Here is a 17,975-nt window from a genome sequence, read left to right on the forward strand (position 1 = left end):
AGCATCGTTACATCTTTGAACAGATGTGGCTCTGAGTGGTTGTCGCTCTGTTTGCAGAGCTGAGCCCTGGTGAGCAATGATTCACCATCCTAAGGACCCGTGGGCTGATTTTCCCTGCAGAATCCCAGTTTCCAAAGAGGAGAGAACTTGTCTGGGATAGTCAGAACGCAGACTGTATTTTATAATGATTCTAGAAGCATTTCCACAAAATGTCTTTGTGGCAGTGCCTTAGAACTACCCTGAGGACACTAAGCTTGGAGGGGGACTCTGGAAGTGCCACCACAATGCATCCGGCGGGTGTGTTTCTTTCCCTCTTCCGTGCTGTGAACTTCTGCATGGCACAGACTGTTTCAGCTCTGCTTTCCCAAGGCATGAGACACAGGAGGTGCTCAGCAAAGGATGCTAAAGGAGCAAGTGAGATACAGTCATTCACTTTCGGGCGATGGTTATATCTGCTTTGTTGCTACGGTCATACAAAGTGTTACCACGCGTTTGGGTGGCTGGAGACCTTCACATAAGGAACAGCTTAATACCAGTTGAAAAGAAATCTCCAAACATGATTGGGTTTTCTCAGTCATTTCTAATCAAAGCTTTATTATGCAGGAGGAAAGTTATAGTTAAGGACAGTTATAATGTATCTTGGTTGGTTAAGAGTTAAATATTGTAAGAGTTAAGAGTTATATTAAGAGTTATATTAAATTTAATATGTGTGTGTGTGTGTGTGTGTATATATATATATATATGTTAAGAGTTATGTAAGAGTTGAGAGTTAAGAGTTAAATATTTTGAAGAGGGAAGTACGTTTGAGGACAAATCTTAGGCAGCATTTCCAGATATTAACAAAGGTCATCTGAGCTTCTGCGAAGTTTCTGTCTATCATTTGGGATCCGGAGCTGCTACGTATTACTCTTTCTCAGGCAGTAGAGCTTTCAGCCACGAAATGTTTGCCATCCAGTGACGTGGTCTAGTACTAAGGTATAGATTGGTTGGTGGTGGTTTGAATATAACCTTGATTCTCCTGAAAGATGTTTTTTAGGGTTTCGAACTAGTTTGATCATCTATGTACATGTTTTAAAAACCAAAAAAAGCTGTATTTGGCATTTTTGTTAAGAAAAAGGCAAATAACCTAACACACATATGGTGAAAGAGAGAATCCTGCAGTTCAGAGAGGAAGCCCCGGCAGGCCTCGTGAGGGTGGAAGAGGTTCTCGAGTTCACTTGTAGCGCGGATCACAACCATCACGCGATAACCTTTCTTTCTCTTTCACTGGGGAAAAATCGGTATCTGACAGTTAGGAGCTTTGGAGAGACGTGAGGCCAGGGAACGCTGACGCCTGTCCACTCTGCCAGTGGGCGGGAGGCGGAGGCCGGTGGGCGGCATCTGCTGCGGCTAGTGTGCCCGTGCTGGGACAGGTGATCCCCTTTTACATAGATGCTCCAGAAAAGCTGTTACTGTAAACACTGGGACGCTTGTGCAGAAACGTCATAGCATCTGCGTTTGAAACCGCATGTTTGAAAGCCTCTGTCAGCAGCAGAATAGGTGACTGGAGTGTGATCGACTCAATGGGGATGCATCAGTGAAAATACACTGTTACTGTGCAAGGCAGCGTAGACAGATGTCTCCCCATGGCGTGGAAGGCCACGTACGGTGTGCTGCCACCCACACAGGCATGGACGATGGAGTTGTTGGGCTCTGTGCGCGCTGTGCAAGCACCCAGAAGTGCGTGGCTGGCCGTGACGTGTGACCGACGCGGGGGTGGCTCCCACCTCCCTCAAGTATCTGTGTTCCGACAGAGTTCACAAAGGGGATTTGATGATGGTGACAAGATTTTATTTCTTAACCAGGGATGAGGATATTGTATCATTCTTTGTATCTTTTTTGGGGCCTTTGATGTTACATATTAGATAACAATTAACCTATAGACTCTTGCTCAAGGTCACACACACAGATTTTACTAGCTGGATGAGGGGAGCCACAGAATCTTTGTGTTTTTTTTTGTTTTGTTTTTTTTTTTTTCAGATTTTATTTACTTATTTGACAGAGAGATGGCGAGAAAGGGAACACAAGCAGGGGGAGTGGGAGAGGGAGAAGCAGGCTTCCTGCTGAGCAGGGAGCCCAATGCAGGGCTCGATCCCAGGACCCTGGGACCATGACGTGAGCTGAACGCAGCCACGTAACTGACTGAGCCACCCAGGTCCCCGGAGCCACATTACAAACCAAATAATCCTAAAATTTGTCCGGAACCATGACAGACCTCAAACAGCCAGAGCCACCTTGAAAAAGAAAAGTAAAGCTATTCCAGATTTCGAAGTTGCATCACAAAGCTGTTGTCACCAAGACAGTACGGCACCGGCACAAAAACAGACACACAGACCAGTGGAACAGAGAGTCCAGACGCGGACCCTCAACTCTATGGTCAGTTAATCTTTGAAAGAGTAGGAAAAATATCCCATGGAAAAAAGACAGTCTCTTTAACAAATGGGAACACTGGACAGCAAAATGCAAAAGAAGAAACTGGCCCACTTTCTTACACCACACACAGACGTTCAGAATGGATCACGCACGACCTGTGCCGAAGGCAGACGCTTAACCACTTGAGTCCCCAGACGCCCCAGCCCTTGTGCACTGTTGGTGGGACTGCAAACTGGTACAGCTTCTGTGGAGAACAGTGCCGAGGGTCCTCCGAAAGTTCAAGAGAGAACTAGCCTACGGTCCACCAATTGCACTACTAGGAGTCTACCCAGAGAATACAGAAACCCTAATTCAAAGGGACGTGTACCCCCTGATGTTCACAGCAGCTTTATCTACAGTAGCCGGGCTATGAAACAGCCCACGTGCATCCACTGAGGACCGGATGAAGGGGACGTGGCGTATGTACCACGGGATGTTGTCAGCCCTCAAAACAATGACCTCTTGGGCGCCTGGGTGGCTCAGTGGGTTAAGCCGCTGCCTTCGGCTCAGGTCATGATCCCAGGGTCCTGAGATCGAGCCCCACCTCGGGCTCTCTGCTCAGCAGGGAGCCTGCTTCCCTTCCTCTCTCTCTGCCTGCCTCTCTGCCTACTTGTGATCTCTGTCTGTCAAATAAATAAATAAAATCTTTAAAAAAAAAAAGAAAGAAAAAACAATGACCTCTTGCCATTTGCAATGACATGGTTGGAGCTACAGAGAATTATACCAAGTGAAATAAGAGAAAGACAAATACGATATGATCCCACTCATGTGGACTATAAGAAACAAAACAGATGAGCAGAGGAACAAAAACCAAAAAGGCAAACCGAGAAAGACTCAACTCGAGAGAACACACTGATGGTGACCACAGGGAGGTGGGCGGGGACTGGGGGAAGTAGGGGGGATGGGGAGTCGGGGGCACCTGTCCTGAGGAGCACTGGGTGATGTACGAAGTGTTGAGCCACTGTATTGTTCATCTGAAACGGATCCGACTCTGTATGTAACTACCTGGCATTTAAATAAAAACTGAAGATTTAATGGGACAGGCACTTGCTCCTATAATGGGCCCATAGTAAATGCTCAATGAAATTTCCAAAAAAGGGGTGCCTGGTGGGTCAGTCTGTTAAACATCTGACTCCCAATTTCAGTCCAGCTCATGATCTCAGGGTCTTGGGATCGAGCCCCACGTGGGCTCCGCAGCAGGGAGTCCGCTTGGGATGCTCTTTCCCTCTGCTCCTCCCTCCTGCGTACGTGCTCGCTCTCTCAAATAAATAAATACGTCTTTAAACAAGTTTGGCAGGCTTCCAGCTGCCAGTTTCTGTCCGTCATTTGGTCTGAGACGTCCGGTTGCTTCTCTCTCATTGTTCCTTAGCATCACAACTGGTGGTGGGAATTTGGCTACTTTAGATTCTAGCCTAGAGGAGCCGTTGGTGGCTTTTGTTTCTGGAGGGTGGACGTCACAAGCCTTTTTGTTTATTTTCATTGCTGGCTGGTTTTGAAGTACCAGGTGTGTTCATTCTTCGTTGTTTCTAGTTGTAATTTCTTCCAAGATGAATACGATCATTGAGTCACTCACCTTTACTTCTAATGACTCAGCCTTGTGCAGCAGACTGCCAGGACAGCTTTCGGGCTTCTCACCAGGCCAGTCCACTGAGCCCCAGGCCTGCTACAGCTACATGAAGACAGTGTCCTTTTCCTTGAAGGAGAGTTTCTTGTATTGCTCTTGTGGCCTTTCGAGTTTGCAGGTGTCTTTCTGTTAGCCTGGCTTTCTGTCCTTCCATTGTCAATGTCCTCTGTGTCTGCACTTCCCAAGGCTGCAGAGCGGCAAGTTGTCTTTTGGAGTCTGTAAATCCGTTTATGACAAACCATCTGCTTAGCTTTGGGATAGGAAGCAGAATTTACTGTTTTTGTCACTGGAAGAAAGTCTGACCCCTAGTCCTACGGTAGTTCGGGAAACAACATTTACTTCTAGTAACCCTGTGCCAGAAGAGTGCATTCAATGAGCAGTTTCTCTTGACTTTGCAATTGGAAACTCGATACATTATTTACAAAATATTTGTGGTTAGGATAGAAATCTTGGAACAGAAAGCACTTGCATAAGAAATAGGAAGGTCTCTGGGGTTGCTGTTTGCTAAGTCCTCTGCGACCTTGGAGCCGTCTCTGGGCTTCTGCGAGATGTAGCCTGGCAATGACACGGGGTCTCAGGTGGTTCTGTGGTCGTTACAATGACCTTTATCCATCCTAGCTTCTTAACGATGCCTAACTTTGACCAAATATGAATCTTAAAGACATTTGTCAATTTTGTGGGTCATCTTTGCCGCGGTAAAGTTAAGTGGCCGTCAGTGGAGGATTTCAGCTGGACGTGTTTCCTGGAATTTGCCCCGTATTCCAGTTATCTCTCAAATGTTAATTTCACCTTTTCTGTTTTAAAGAAGATCAGCTAACTTGATGTTCATTTGCTAAGGCAGGGGTTGCAGTGCTTTTTTGTCAAGGGCCAGATAGAAACTATTTCAAGCTCTGGGGGCCATCGGTCTCTATAGCAGTGACTCAGCCCTGGTCTTGTAGCGTGGAAGCCGTGTGCACAGCACGTTGTGTTTTAAGGACTTCCCGCTCCCTGTGTTGGTGAGCAGAAGCGAGAACTCCTCTCTTAAGAATCCTGGATTGGGGGCGCCTGGGTGGCTCAGTGGGTTAAGCCGCTGCCTTCGGCTCAGGTCATGATCTCAGGGTCCTGGGATCGAGCCCCGCATCGGGCTCTCTGCTCGGCAGGGAGCCTGCTTCCTCCTCTCTCTCTACCTGCCTCTCTGCCTGCTTGTGATCTCTCTCTGTCAAATAAATAAATAAATAAAATCTTAAAAAAAAAAAAAAAAAAAAAGAATCCTGGATTGGAGGCCTCAGAAAGTTGTTGTTATGAATACGACCTTTGAACGCTTTTAATAACTGGAGAGCTAGATGACTGGTGAGTAGGTTTTGAAATGTGTAGAACTTGTCAGGAGAACTGGAAAGGAGTGGCAAGTTTGGCTCATTTTGTAGCCTGCGAGGAGGCTGAGGACCGTAGTCCCAGACGTGGGCATCACTACTCCTGCGGGCGATGGTCTAGTGTCGTCTTCTTGAACCTGGTAGCATTGCCTTGACTTTGAAAAAGCCATCGAAATACGGGGAGACGAAGACTGTTTCTGCGCCCCTTGCCGGGCTGAGGCCCTCAGTCACGGGGGTGGGTTCACTGTCCCTGTCTGAACTGAGCGCTCACCCTGTCCCAGGCCCTGGGTAAGCCGTGGCACTCAGCAACCAGCTCTTTCGAGTTTGTGTGGCCTGCGCGGACGCACGTGCCACAGTTTGTTTCATCAGGCCCTTGTTAATGGCCTGAATCGCTATTATGGATTTTCTTCTGCCTCAGGCTCCAACGTGTCTCGGCATGACACTATTACTGATCCCATCTTGATTTTAAATTTTGATGTTGTGCTGATTGTGGAGTTTGGGGAGTAGTTTTGATTTTTTAAAAACTTGCTTTATCATACATCTTAAAGATTCTGGCTACTGAATGTCCTGGCACCCCTTACATCTGCCCCCAAAGCAGGTGCTTTACTCTCGGCGCCCCAGTGGGCCCTGCTGGTAGGTAACTCCGTCGTACACTGGACGTTGCCCATCTGCGTTGGACTCCGGGCCTGGTATCTTTTCCTGGAGAGAGCGAGCACTTGGGTAGTTAGCTTTTCTGCGTTCTTAACCCTGGCTCGCCTGAGGGGATCAACACGGTCTGAGCCCGTCCTTGGTTTCCCAGCTCGCACTCTCCACGGGGCGTCTTCGTGGCTGCCGTGAGGAGGCGTGGCCCCAGCTGCAGTCCCGCCTGTCTGGGCTCCCCCTTCCCGCACCTGTGCTCTGCTCCTGCTCTGTCCCTTACCCGTCCTTACCTGCTGCCGCTGCGTCCCTTTCCCTGAACTTTCACGCTGTGATTGTTACACTTGGATTTCGTGTAAGTTCTTCCAGGTTCTCCTTTGGGTGGGCTGGGCATTTATGTGCTCGCTAGCTCCCCGATGGCGTTCTGAACTTCCTTTTACGCCATTTACACCTACTGAACGTAAACGTACCCATTTTCTGTTGCACAATTGATCATTACTAGAATGACAATTCTCTTTTTAAATTTTGGTTCTTGTTGGTTCTTGGTGCTGTTGCTTCTGGGTTTTGTCTTTCATGATGTTGTGATTTTTGTCATGAAGTCACATTAGTGCTGTATTTGTGGGGATTCTTTGAAGATCAGGTTGACAGTCCTTTCCTTCCAGAGCATGTTTACTTTGGCCAGGGAGCTGGAGGGGCTCCTGTCCCTTTTTTCTTTTCCTTTGTTTTTTGAAAGAGGAGGTCGGGAGGGACAGAGGGGGAGAGAGAGAATCTTTTTTTTTTTTTTTCTTTTTTAAAGGTTTTATTTATTATTTAACAGAGAGAGACACAGTGAGAAAGGGAGCACAAGCAGGGCAAGTGGGAGAGGGAGAAGTAGGCTTTCTGCCAAGCAGGGAGCCCGATGCGGGGCTCGATCCCAGGATCCCCCCTGGGATAATGACCTGAGCTGAAGGTAGACGCCCAACAACTGAGCCACCCAGGCGCCCCTGAGAGACAGAATCTTAAGTAGGCTCCAGGCCTGAGATCACGACCTGAGCCAAAACCAAGAGTCAGACCTTAACTGACTGAGCCCCCCCAGGGGCACCTCCCAGCTCTCCTTTGTTTTAAAATTACACGGCTTGTGGATTTTCAGGCCACACAGAAAGCATTTATTCATACCAAGCTTGGAGGCTCACTCTTCCCCGGCTTTGTGTGCGGCTGTGTGATGGGAGTCTCTGTCTTGGGTTGGTCTGAGGCTTTTCCTTCTGTCCATCTGTGCAAAGCCAGTCTGTCGGCCTGAAGCTGTGTGCTTCTGGAACCAACCTCTTGAGCCCACGCCTGCTTGGAGCTGCACTTTCCTGCAGTTCTCATCACGGATGTTTTCCCTTCGCTTCTTGTAAGCTCATTCGTTCTTTCAGGGCTTTGCCGATCTTCATGTAGTCATTTAAAAGAAATTGCTTCGCACTGTGAAATTTTGGGATCGTACTCTGCAGTAGTGTTAGAAACCTTGTCTGAGAGTTTTCCTGGTTTCATTAGACTCTGACTTGCCAGCTGTGCTCTGTTTGCAAGATAGCTTGTAGGACCCCGTTTAACTCGGACACTGCCCTGTCTCGAGAGCTGGCTGGGGCTGTGGTGCTCTTCGTGCCTGACGCCACGGATCAAACACACGCGTGTGGCCAGCGCGGGCTGCCCAGACATCACGGACCGTGTTCCCTGAGTGCAAAGAACAGGGTTAGCTTGCAAGCCCTGACCGAACCGTTGGCGTGCAGTATCCTCACGAACTGGGGGTCGCCTGTGTGTAATTGCGGGAGCCGTGACAGAGAGAGGGCTCACTAAGTCAGGTCTTGAGGTGTTCTGCGGGACCCTCTCTGCGGCTCTACACCTTGATTGTGGACTTTGTCCTGGTGGGATTCTGTGGGCCTGTGGCCGCAGCTTCCGTTCTCCTGTAGTGTCCCAGGGAGCCGTACTGCTTCACATACGTCCTGCCTGCGGTGCCCAGCACCCCGCCTCCAGAATGGGACATCGAGCGGAGGAAAGCCCCTGTCACAGCAGGAGTGTCGAGGGTGAGGCCTCGTGTGGGGTGGCAGCTCAACCTGTCTTCTTTCCGTTCCAGGTTACTGCTGATGTCCCTGTACAACGTGAGCATCAACCTGAAAGGCTTGAAGTACATCAGCGAGAGCCCAGGATTCATCCCGCTGCTCTGGTGGCTTTTAAGTGGTGAGGACAGGGTGTCCCCGTGAACCTTCTCATAGTGCCTGGGCCCCTCTTCCCCTCTGGCCGGAGGAAGGTGTCGGGTGTTAGAAACATTGGGACTGATTGTCCTGAGGTGTTAGCATTCTTCTCAAACTGTGGAGGCCGCAGTGGTGTGCTGGGTTATTTCTAGCTCTGCTGCTTAAAGGCTCTTTCGGGTTAGTTAGGAGTTTGTGACACAAAGAAAAATTACCTTTAAACATTTTATACTTATTTTCATTTTTTTAAAAGATTTTATTAGAGAACGCACAAGTGCAGGGAAGGGATAAAGGGAGAAGCAGGCTCCCCGCGGAGCAGGAAGCCTGATGTGGGGCTCGATACCAGGACCCTGCGATCAAGACCTGAGCCGAAAGCAGACGCTTTACTGACTGAGCCACCCAAGTGCCCCCAAAGAAAAATTCTCTTATAAAACAGCTGGTAGGGACGCCTGGGTGGCTCAGTTGGTTGGACGACTGCCTTCGGCTCAGGTCATGATCCCGGAGTCCCGGGATCGAGTCCCACATCGGGCTCCCAGCTCCATGGGGAGTCTGCTTCTCCCTCTGACCTTCTCCTAGCTCATGCTCTCTCTCACTGTCTCTCTCTCAAATAAATAAATAAAATCTTAAAAAAAAAAAAAATAAAAAAAAAAAAATAAAACAGCTGGTAAAGGGTGTTTACCTGCTCCTTTCTCTGTGGACAAAACAGCGCTGTGTGTTGTCTGGGCCCCTGAATGCCAGGTGGAGGCACGTGGGGGAAAAGGAAATCTGAGATTACAGCTCTGATGTTACGTACTTGTTATGTGTACGTGGAGTTTTTGTTTTCTTGGAAATAAAAGCTCTCTCTACTCTTTGTTTTCCTCTCTGACCACTAGTTTATTTTTATTTTATTTTACAAAATTCTCATTCCAGTGTAGTGAGCATACAGTGTTAAACAGGAGTTTGTGGTGTGCAATACAGATGACACTTCTGTGTTACTCAGTGATCATCACGATACATGTACTCTTACTCCCCATCCCGTTTCCCCCATGCTCTGCCCACCTCCCTTCTGGGGACCATCAGTTTGTTCTCTGTAGTTGAGTCTGTTTCTTGGTTTGTCTCTTTTCCCCCCATTTGCTCATTTGTTTTTTTCTTAAATTCCATATATGATTGAAATCTTATGGTACTTGTCTTCCTCTGACTGACTTACTTCCCTTAGCAGGATACCCTCTAGCTCCATCTGTGTTGTTTCAAATGGTAAGATTTCATTCTTTTTTATGGTTGAGCAATATTCCATTGTGTATATATGACACCTTCTTTATCTTCTTTATCCACTCATCAGTTGGTGGACACTTGGGCTGTTTCCATAATTTGTTGTAGATAATGCTGCTATAAATATAGAGTGCACATATCTTTTCAAATTAGTGATTTTATATCCTTTGGGTAAATACCCAGTACTGCAACTGCTGGATGGTAGCATAGTTCTGTTTTTAACTTTGGGGGTACGTCCGTCGTGCATTCCGGAGGGGCTGCCCCACCTTGCATTCCCACCAATAGTAGAGTTCCCCTTCCTCTGCACTCTCGCCAACGCCTGTTGTTTCTTGTGTTGTTGACTTTAGCCATTCTGACAGGTGTGAGGTGGGATCTCGTTGTAGTTTTGAGCTGTGTTCCCTGATAATGAGTGACGCTGAGCATCTTTTCATGTGTCTGTTGGGACTCTGGGTACATTCTTTGCAGAAATATCTGTTGATGTCTTCTGCCCGTTTTCAACTGGATTATTTGTGTTTTGGGTGATGAGTTGTATCTGTTCTTTATATATGTTGGATACTAACCCCTTAACAGATTTGTTATTTGCTAATATCTTCTCCCATTCTGTAGATCGCATTTTAGTTTTGTTGATGGTTTCCTTTGCTGAGCAGAAACTTTTCCTGTCACTTTTTTTTTTTTTTAAAGTAGGCTCCACACTCAGCATGGAGCCCAGTGTGCAGCTTCAACTCACAACCCCAAGATCAAGACCTGAGCAGAGATCGAGAATCAGACTCTTAATCGACTGAGCGACGTAGATGCCCGGAGAATCTTTTTATCTTGGTGAAGTCCCACCAGTTTTTTTTGCTTTTGTTTCCTTTGCCTCAGGAGATGTACCGAGAAATATGAGATGGTCAGTGTCTGACCATGAATTTAACCCAAGATTTTGTCCCAATCTATTCATCATAACTTTTAACGCTGTGTATTTAGGAGGTGCATATTTCACTCAGGTGCGCGACAAATGGACTTTCCTTATTTTTTCATTATTTAGATTGACCTCTATTTGAGCTTCAGTTCTACTTGGTGGTGAATGCTTATTTTTTGTAACAGCTGTTTTCAGTTATAATTGATTTGCAGTGAGCTGCACATATTTGAGGCAAACGATAAGCTTTAATGTGAATATACACCTGTAAAATCACTGTGCGGTAAAGAGTGGAGGTGGGCGTCACCTCCAAGAGGTACCTGTGTTCAGTGGGGGTGCCTCCCTCCCACCCCTCTACTCCCCTCTTCCCAGATACATTCACCCCCTTTCTGCACTTGAAGTTGTTTTCATTTTCCACGAGTTTATGTACCTGACGTCATAACATCCTGCACTCCGTTTACCAAGCTTCTCTCATCAACCTAATTGTTTTGAGACCCGTCCATGTTATTGTGTGGACTCATAGTTGTTTGCTTTTTATAGCTAAGTAGTGTTTTATGGTGTGGGTACACCACGATTACTTTATTTATGCAGGTGATGGTAGATGCCTGGATCGTCTGCAGGTTGCGATGATTACACGCGAAGCTGCTAGGAACGTGATAATCTGTCCCTGCAAGGACATACACTCTCCTTTCTCTTGGGTGAATACTGTGGAGTGGCACATCTGGGGGCACGGAAGGTGGATGCTACCGTTTTGCACGCCCCTGAACAGCCCGTCCATGTTTGGCCCATCGTGCTCGTGGCTGCTTGTGTGTCTCTGCTTCACTCTAAATAGTCCAACAGGACCATAGCGCTGCCTCTCTGTGGTCTTAATTTGCAATTTTATTATGACTGTGACGCTGAGCATCTTCTCGTGCACTTACTTCCCATCCATGTGTCTTCTCTGATAAGGTATCTTTTCTTATCTTTTGCCCATTTAAAACAATTGGGCTGTTTTAATTGAGCATCTAGAGTTCTTCCTGTATTCTGCATACAAATCCAAATACTGGATACAAATGCAGATATTTCTTCCTGGGCTGTGGCTTGTCTTTTTGTTTTCTTAAGAGCATCTTCAAAGAAGGTTGGAGGTTCTTAATATTTGTAAATAAAGATTTATGTATTTATTATTTTAGAGTGAGAGAGTGAGAGTGAGAGCAGGGGGAGGGGCAGAGGGAGAGAGACTCCCAAGCAGGCTCCCTACTGAGCGTGGAGCCTGACATGGATCTCCATCTCATGACCTTGAGATCATGACCTAAGTCGAAATCGGGTCAGGCACTTAACCGACTGAGCCACCCAGGTGCCCAAGAGTCTTAATTTTGATGAAGTTTAACTTATTCTTTTTCTTTTATGAATTGTGCTTTTTTGGGGGGTTAGAAATCTTTGCCTAAGTCAAGATCTTAAGTATTTTAAGTTTGTTTTCCTTTAAGAGTTCTGTGGTTCTGCATTTTACATTCAGGTCTCTGATCCATTTTGGATTATGACTGGCACGCTGCGAGAGGTGGGCGTCCCGGTTCTTGTGTTACGTAAGGCTGCCTGGTTGGCGTGAAGGCTCTTTTCTCCACTGGATGGCCTGTGCTCCTCTGGTGAAAGTCACGACAGCGGGTGTGAGGGTGCGCTTTGGGGCTCGCTGTTCTCTTCCGTGGATGCATTTCTGTACCGTTATGCCAATACCACACTCTATAATAAATCTTACACTTGATCTTAGCCAAAAGGCCGAGAAGCGATCTATAATAAATCTTAAAAGTCAGGTGCTGTAAATACTCTAGCAGTGTTCTAGTTTTTTCAGAGTTGTTTTGGCTATTTCTGAGTTCTTTGCATTTCTACCAAAAAAATCCTCTGGAGATTTTTATGGGGATTATGTTGTGTTGACATTTCGTTTGGGGAGAATTGATATTTTAGCAATATTGCTTCCTCCAAGCCACGAACACAGTGTATATGTCTATTTATTTAGATACTCTTGGGAGACGGTCTCTCATGTTTCTTTATGTCTTAAGAGCAGAGGAACTGACCTCCTTTGTTCCGGGCTGTCTTTGGAAGGATGCTAGTACAGCGAGCACCCTTGTCGGGAGAGAGAGCCAAGGGCGGGTGTGTACGAGCGCGCAGCACAGGTAGTGCCTCCGTCCAGGGCAAAGGTCGGGCAGGCTCACTACCCATCATGAGAGATTCGGGGCTTCTCTCGTGTCACACACCCCTGGCCTGCGCATGGCCCTGTGGGATTGGGTCTTGCGGGACTGGCACAGTGTGGATGTGGTGAATAGTGTGATTCTTTTTCTTGGGCTCAGGAGGCTCGTCTCTCTCCTGTCCACACCTGTGAACCTATGGCCTGCGGACTTGCTAGCCAGCAAGCAGGATCAAGCCCAGCTTCTGTAGTCTCCGGGCTGTGTTTCCTACTGCCTGATAACACCCACCCGCCAGGGTTTCATGCTTGACCAAACAGCTTGTTTTCTTTTCTTTAAAGATTATTTATTTATTTATTTGACAGAGATCACAAGGAGGCAGAGAGGCAGGTGGGGCGGAGGGGAGCAGGCTCCCCACTGAGCAGAGAGCCCAATGCGGGGCTCGATCCCAGGACCCTGAGACCACGACCTGAGCCGAAGGCAGAGGCTTTAACCCACTGAACCCCCAATGCGCCCCACCAAATAGCTTGTCTTCTCTTGAGAACATGAATGGAGGGACCCAGAGGATCAGAGGAGGTTGTCCTGGGCGCCCAAGGCACACCGCATCTGAGGGAGGGGAGGGGGTGGTGAGAGCGGGAGGCTAATGAGGTGGGAGTACCTGCTCCTTCTTGAGGGCCAGTCACTGTTTTAAGTGCTTTAGTAGATTCACAGATTGATTTCTCCAAATTCCATGATAAGGTAAAATCCTGTTTTATGGATGAGGCAGCAGGAGCATTAGGGGCACAGTAGCCTGTTCCAGGTTATACAGCCGCTGAGCAGGAGTCCTGAGGGTTGGGCTCCAGACCCCACCTCCCGGCCGCTCTGTCGGCCTGCTGCTTGGCCGGAAGCCCCTCAGACATGAGCCTTAGTCCCGAGCGGCTTCCCGCCCCCTGCCTGCCTGTAGGTCGGCTTGGCTTGCTTCGGAGATGGGTGTCCTGGAACCACACGGTCTCCGTCTCAGGAGCCTGCAGCCGGGGGTCCCTCAGCACCTTCGGCCGGCTGCTCGCTCGTCGGAACAGGGCTGTGGCTCCGTGTTCTGGGCAGCCCATTTCAGCTGTGGTGCTCCGGAAACTGTCCGGGGCTGAGTGAAGATTGTCGTGAGTCTCCCTTTAATTTGTACAGCCCTCCAGGTCCAAGCTGCCCGCGAGTGTCCGTTCCTGACGCTCCCTAGAGATGGCGCTCTTCGACCAGCTGGCGGTTCCTGTGGACACTCTGGGTCACGCCCAGTAAGGGAGGGATGGGGGTGGGGGGGGTGGGGGCGTGAAGTGGCCTTAACGCCACTTTTCCCCACTGTGGCATCGGGCTTCCTTGTCCACGAGGACAACTGCTTGTTCTTCTGACACAGTGAGCACCGCCCAAACCCGAATAAATCTTCTGCGAGTCTGTTTCCTGGTATCTTTAGAGTTGTTACCACAGTCAGAGACAAGGATGTTCGACCTCTGAATTCCCTGTGGAATTACTTCAGCTTAAAAATTGAAACTTGTTACAGAATTTGGTATGTGTTTTAGGAGGGTGAGTGTCTATTTTATTACAGAATAGGAAAACAGGAACAAAAATAGTTTCCTGAAAAGTAATCTACGCTTCTTGGTGCTCGGCGGTGGTGGTGTGATGGTTTTCTGCATCCTAGACCCTTGTAACTGCTTAGAGCTAGGAGAGAATTTGAAAACCGGCTTCCTGTACCCCTTTGCTTTTAGGTAGATCTGCTTTGTGAAATACACTAGAGAAGTAAAAATCTCCTCTAGTTTTTTAGGTGATCTAGGAAAAAGGATTTCATTGCTTCTGTCAATAATGGGGTCCTATTTTTTTATCAGTTCTCCCGTCGGGAGATTTTTAAACACATCAACTTTGGATGCATTTGACTCAGATTAAATCTGCAGATTTTCTACTTGGGAATTCACCCAGCCTTTTAGAATCCCACTTTTCTGATCTGCGAAATGAAGATTTCTACCCCAAGCGTCTTAGTGTGTATTAGCATTCAGTCTCGGCAGTGAAAGCTCGTTTTCTTTTATTTCCTGTGGCCTAAAGGTGGCAGGTTGTCTCGCGTATCTGGACTTGTCGGACCCAGAGTACAGGACCAGTTGCTGTGAGCTGTCCCTGCCTTAACAACCTCATTTCCTGTAACGTTTGTTGGATTTCACTTTCCTTCCCTTTGTTCAGCTACGTGCCTGGCTTTCCCCCAGGCTTTCTCCACATTCCTAACATTCCTCGTAGGCTGCAGAACTGGCGCAGAAGGCCAGTGAATGCTGACGAGGGCAGGGTGTGTTGGGATGGTGGCCACACGCGTTATGTAACTGCTCACGCAAACGAGTATTTCCATCACACTTTTAACTTTATAGTGCCGTGTTTCCTACCATGTGACAGTGTTGCCTCCCGCCTTACGGTTACTCAGTTGGTCCAAGGGGTCTGAGACGTGTCAGTCCTGCCAGATTTGTGTCTTTAGCCCAGACCTCTGTCCCGAACTCCGGACTCACTTCTCCCACTATCGGCTTGCCGTCTCCACGTGGCTATCTGAGAGCCCTTCCGACGTCACCCCGTGCACGACCGCTAGCGGCATCCGGATGGCTCCGTGTGGACAGCTAATGGACGCCAAGGCTCCGTGTGCTCAGACCCCGTGCCTCGCCTTCCCCACGCTGACCTCTGGCTGTGGGCTCCCCACGACAACTCTGTTCCGATTTCTCAGGCCTTTGAAAACCTTAGAGGGAATCTCAGCTCCTTTTCCTTTCACACCCACATCCAATCTGTTAGTACATCTCGATGGCTCCACTTTCAAAGTCTGCCCAGAATCTGACCGCCGTCTCCCCTCCCAGCTGGCTTTGGGCCGCGCTCATCCTTCCTTCAGAGAGCTCCTGCGGCCTCCTACAGATCTCCCTCCTGTCCGGCTTTGCAGGGCATGAGTTGGGAGCCAAGGGTATGATGGAATGGATCCCAGACCGACTCTCTTTACTGAAAACAGTCAAAATGCTGGGTGAGATGAAAAAAAAATGTAAAAAATTGCTCCTCTGAGCTAGAGAAAGGGTAATTGTATCCAGTGCCCCAAATCCAAATGAATGTGGGACAGCAGAGAAGTTACGAGACCTGAGCTAATGCCTGCTTTGAGGACATTTGTCAAAATGACTTTCAGTTTCCACGGCCTCACAGGGTATGGGGACAGGAAACAAAGACCAGGTCCCCTCCCAGATGAGTACCCTCGCAGGGACACCCAGAAGCATTTACCAGCATTGCAGGGGTAAACTGAGGCTGCTTCTCCAGCCCTTGGTGACTGCAGGAAAACTGCTCTTGGGGAGGCCATCGAGAGGACATGAGTGCTGGTTGAGACCAGCGAGCAGGACTCCGGCAGACAGAGGTTCCCCCCACCGCACACCCCGTCCTCGGAGTGTGCGTGCTGCTTGTCTTCCCTGCTCCCACAAGCTGTCCCAAGGACGTAGCCTTGAGATGGAGATGTGGTGTTGAGATGATTTTGAAGGGATACATGACTGAACCCCACTTATGGCCTCTATGTAAACTTCCTCTTTTTGGAGATAGAAGTGTTTTCATTACTTTTTTTTTTTAAAAGATTTTACATATTTATTTATTTGACAGAGATCGCAAGTAGGCAGAGAGGCAGGCAGAGAGAGTGGGGGAAGCAGGCTCCCCGCTGAGCAAGGAGCTGAGTGTGGGGCTCGATCCCAGGACCCTGGGATCATGACCTGAGCCGAAGTCAGAGGCTTAACTCATTGAGCCCCCCAGGTGCCCCATGTATTTATTTTTTAATTTGGTAAAGTTTTATTTCAATTCTAGTCAGTTAACACACAGCGTTATACTAATTTCAGGCAGGGCAAGATAGCGGCTCAGCACTTGTGTACAGCACTGGACGCTCGGGACGCGAGTGCGCTAACTCATCCCAGCCCGCTCTCCCGTCCCCTGCCCTCCTCTCCTCTGGTGGCCATCAGGGTGTTCATCGTAGTTAAGAGTCCGTTTTTTGGCTCATCTCTCTGTTTTTTACCCTCCCCTCATTTGTTTGGTCTCCTAAATTGCACATGTGCGTGAATCGTACGGAGTTGGTCTCTCTCTGACGCTCTTGCTCTGTCCACGTTGTTGCAAGTGGCCAGTGTGTGTTCTGGTTTGTGGCGGGTGGCGCTCTGTCGTGTGTATACACGTGCCGCAGCGGGCGCGCACGCGGGCTGTCTGCATAGTTGGGCTCTGCCGGTAATGCTGCTGCGGACATCAGGGTGCACGTGTCCCTTCGAATGCATGTGTTCGTGTTCTCTGGGTGAAGAGCTGGTACGGCGACTGTGGGACTGTAAGGTAGCTCTGTTTCTGTTTTATTCTGGCGGGGGAGTGTGGGGACCCGCGGGTCTCGTGGCTGGCCGGCACAGGCCTTGTGTGTGCGTTCCTTTGCTTATGAAACCTGCCAGCGGCTGTCCTAGAGTGGCCAGGCTTTTTCCGTGGTCTTCCCTCGCCCTCCGTCTTCAGAGGCTGATCTCAGGTCACAGCCAGGAAGCTCGGAGCGGGCTGGGGACCAGCTGTCGTCTGTTTGACCTCTGGCACTGAGTGTACTGGAGGAGAATCTCTTCTGAAAATTTGCTACCCTCGGTTGGTGTTCAGGCAGCTTTGAGGCTTTAATTCAGACCCCGTGGGTGGTCCTCATTTAGAGAATAGTCTTTTCTGGAGAATTCTTGGACTTCAACTAAGTCCTTAAAGAATTGTTAGAGCTAAGGTTTTAATAACCTGAGCTCACATATTAAAAATCACAAAAAGCATGGGAAACATCACTAGCGAAGTGACAGATAATATAGGCTTGCAGAGATTTCAGATAGAATTATTGGATCGGTATAAAATAAGTATGTTTAATATGTTTCAAGAAATAAAGGAAGGGATTGGTACATGAGTGAAGAGTCAGAGATTATAGAAAGGACCCGCAGATCTGAAAAAGGAGCAGAGGTATTTCTGGAGATGAGCAGTGCAATGATTGGATATACATTTATGAGATGTTTAATAGCGGGTTGCACAGAGTTGAAGAGAGAATTACATTGACAGGGGCACATCTGAAGAAATTACTGAGAACGAAGCCCAGAGGGAGAAGGGTAGAGGGAGCAGGTAGGGGTGTGGAGGAGAGACAAAGAGTGTCACCCGGGATCAGCCGGAGTTTTGGGAGGAGAGCGGGTGGACAGAAACCACATTTGAAGAGAGAGTGGCTGAGACGTTTGCCACACTTGTTTCCCTAACGTGGGAAGTCCATCCGCTTGTAAGCAGGATGGATGAGAAGTGCGCACTCCGCGGCACACTGTAGTGAAAACCGCAGCACGTTAAGGACAGAGATGGTCTTAGAGGCAGGCGGCCAGTAAAGACGTGGCTTCCGGTGGCGGCACTTCTGATGCTAGTGGCCCCGGGGGCAGC

General features: G+C 48.5%; 1 protein-coding gene across 7 annotated transcripts in view; it reads left to right on the top strand.

Annotated features, from left to right (window-relative positions):
- Positions 1-17,975, top strand: part of HSF2BP (heat shock transcription factor 2 binding protein) — a 102,809-nt gene that overhangs the window by 53,463 nt on the left and 31,371 nt on the right. For all 7 annotated transcript variants that reach the window (XR_007125294.1, XM_047718987.1, XM_047719020.1 and 4 more), the window contains one exon: positions 8,150-8,253. Coding sequence is in view for 6 of the 7 variants with exons in the window: in XM_047718987.1 (XP_047574943.1) it covers positions 8,150-8,253 (104 nt within the window). In the remaining variant the exon portion in view is untranslated. The remainder of the gene's footprint in view (positions 1-8,149; positions 8,254-17,975) is intronic.

This window comes from Lutra lutra, chromosome 1 (assembly GCF_902655055.1).
Source record: "Lutra lutra chromosome 1, mLutLut1.2, whole genome shotgun sequence".
NCBI classification, from domain to species: Eukaryota; Metazoa; Chordata; class Mammalia; order Carnivora; family Mustelidae; genus Lutra; species Lutra lutra.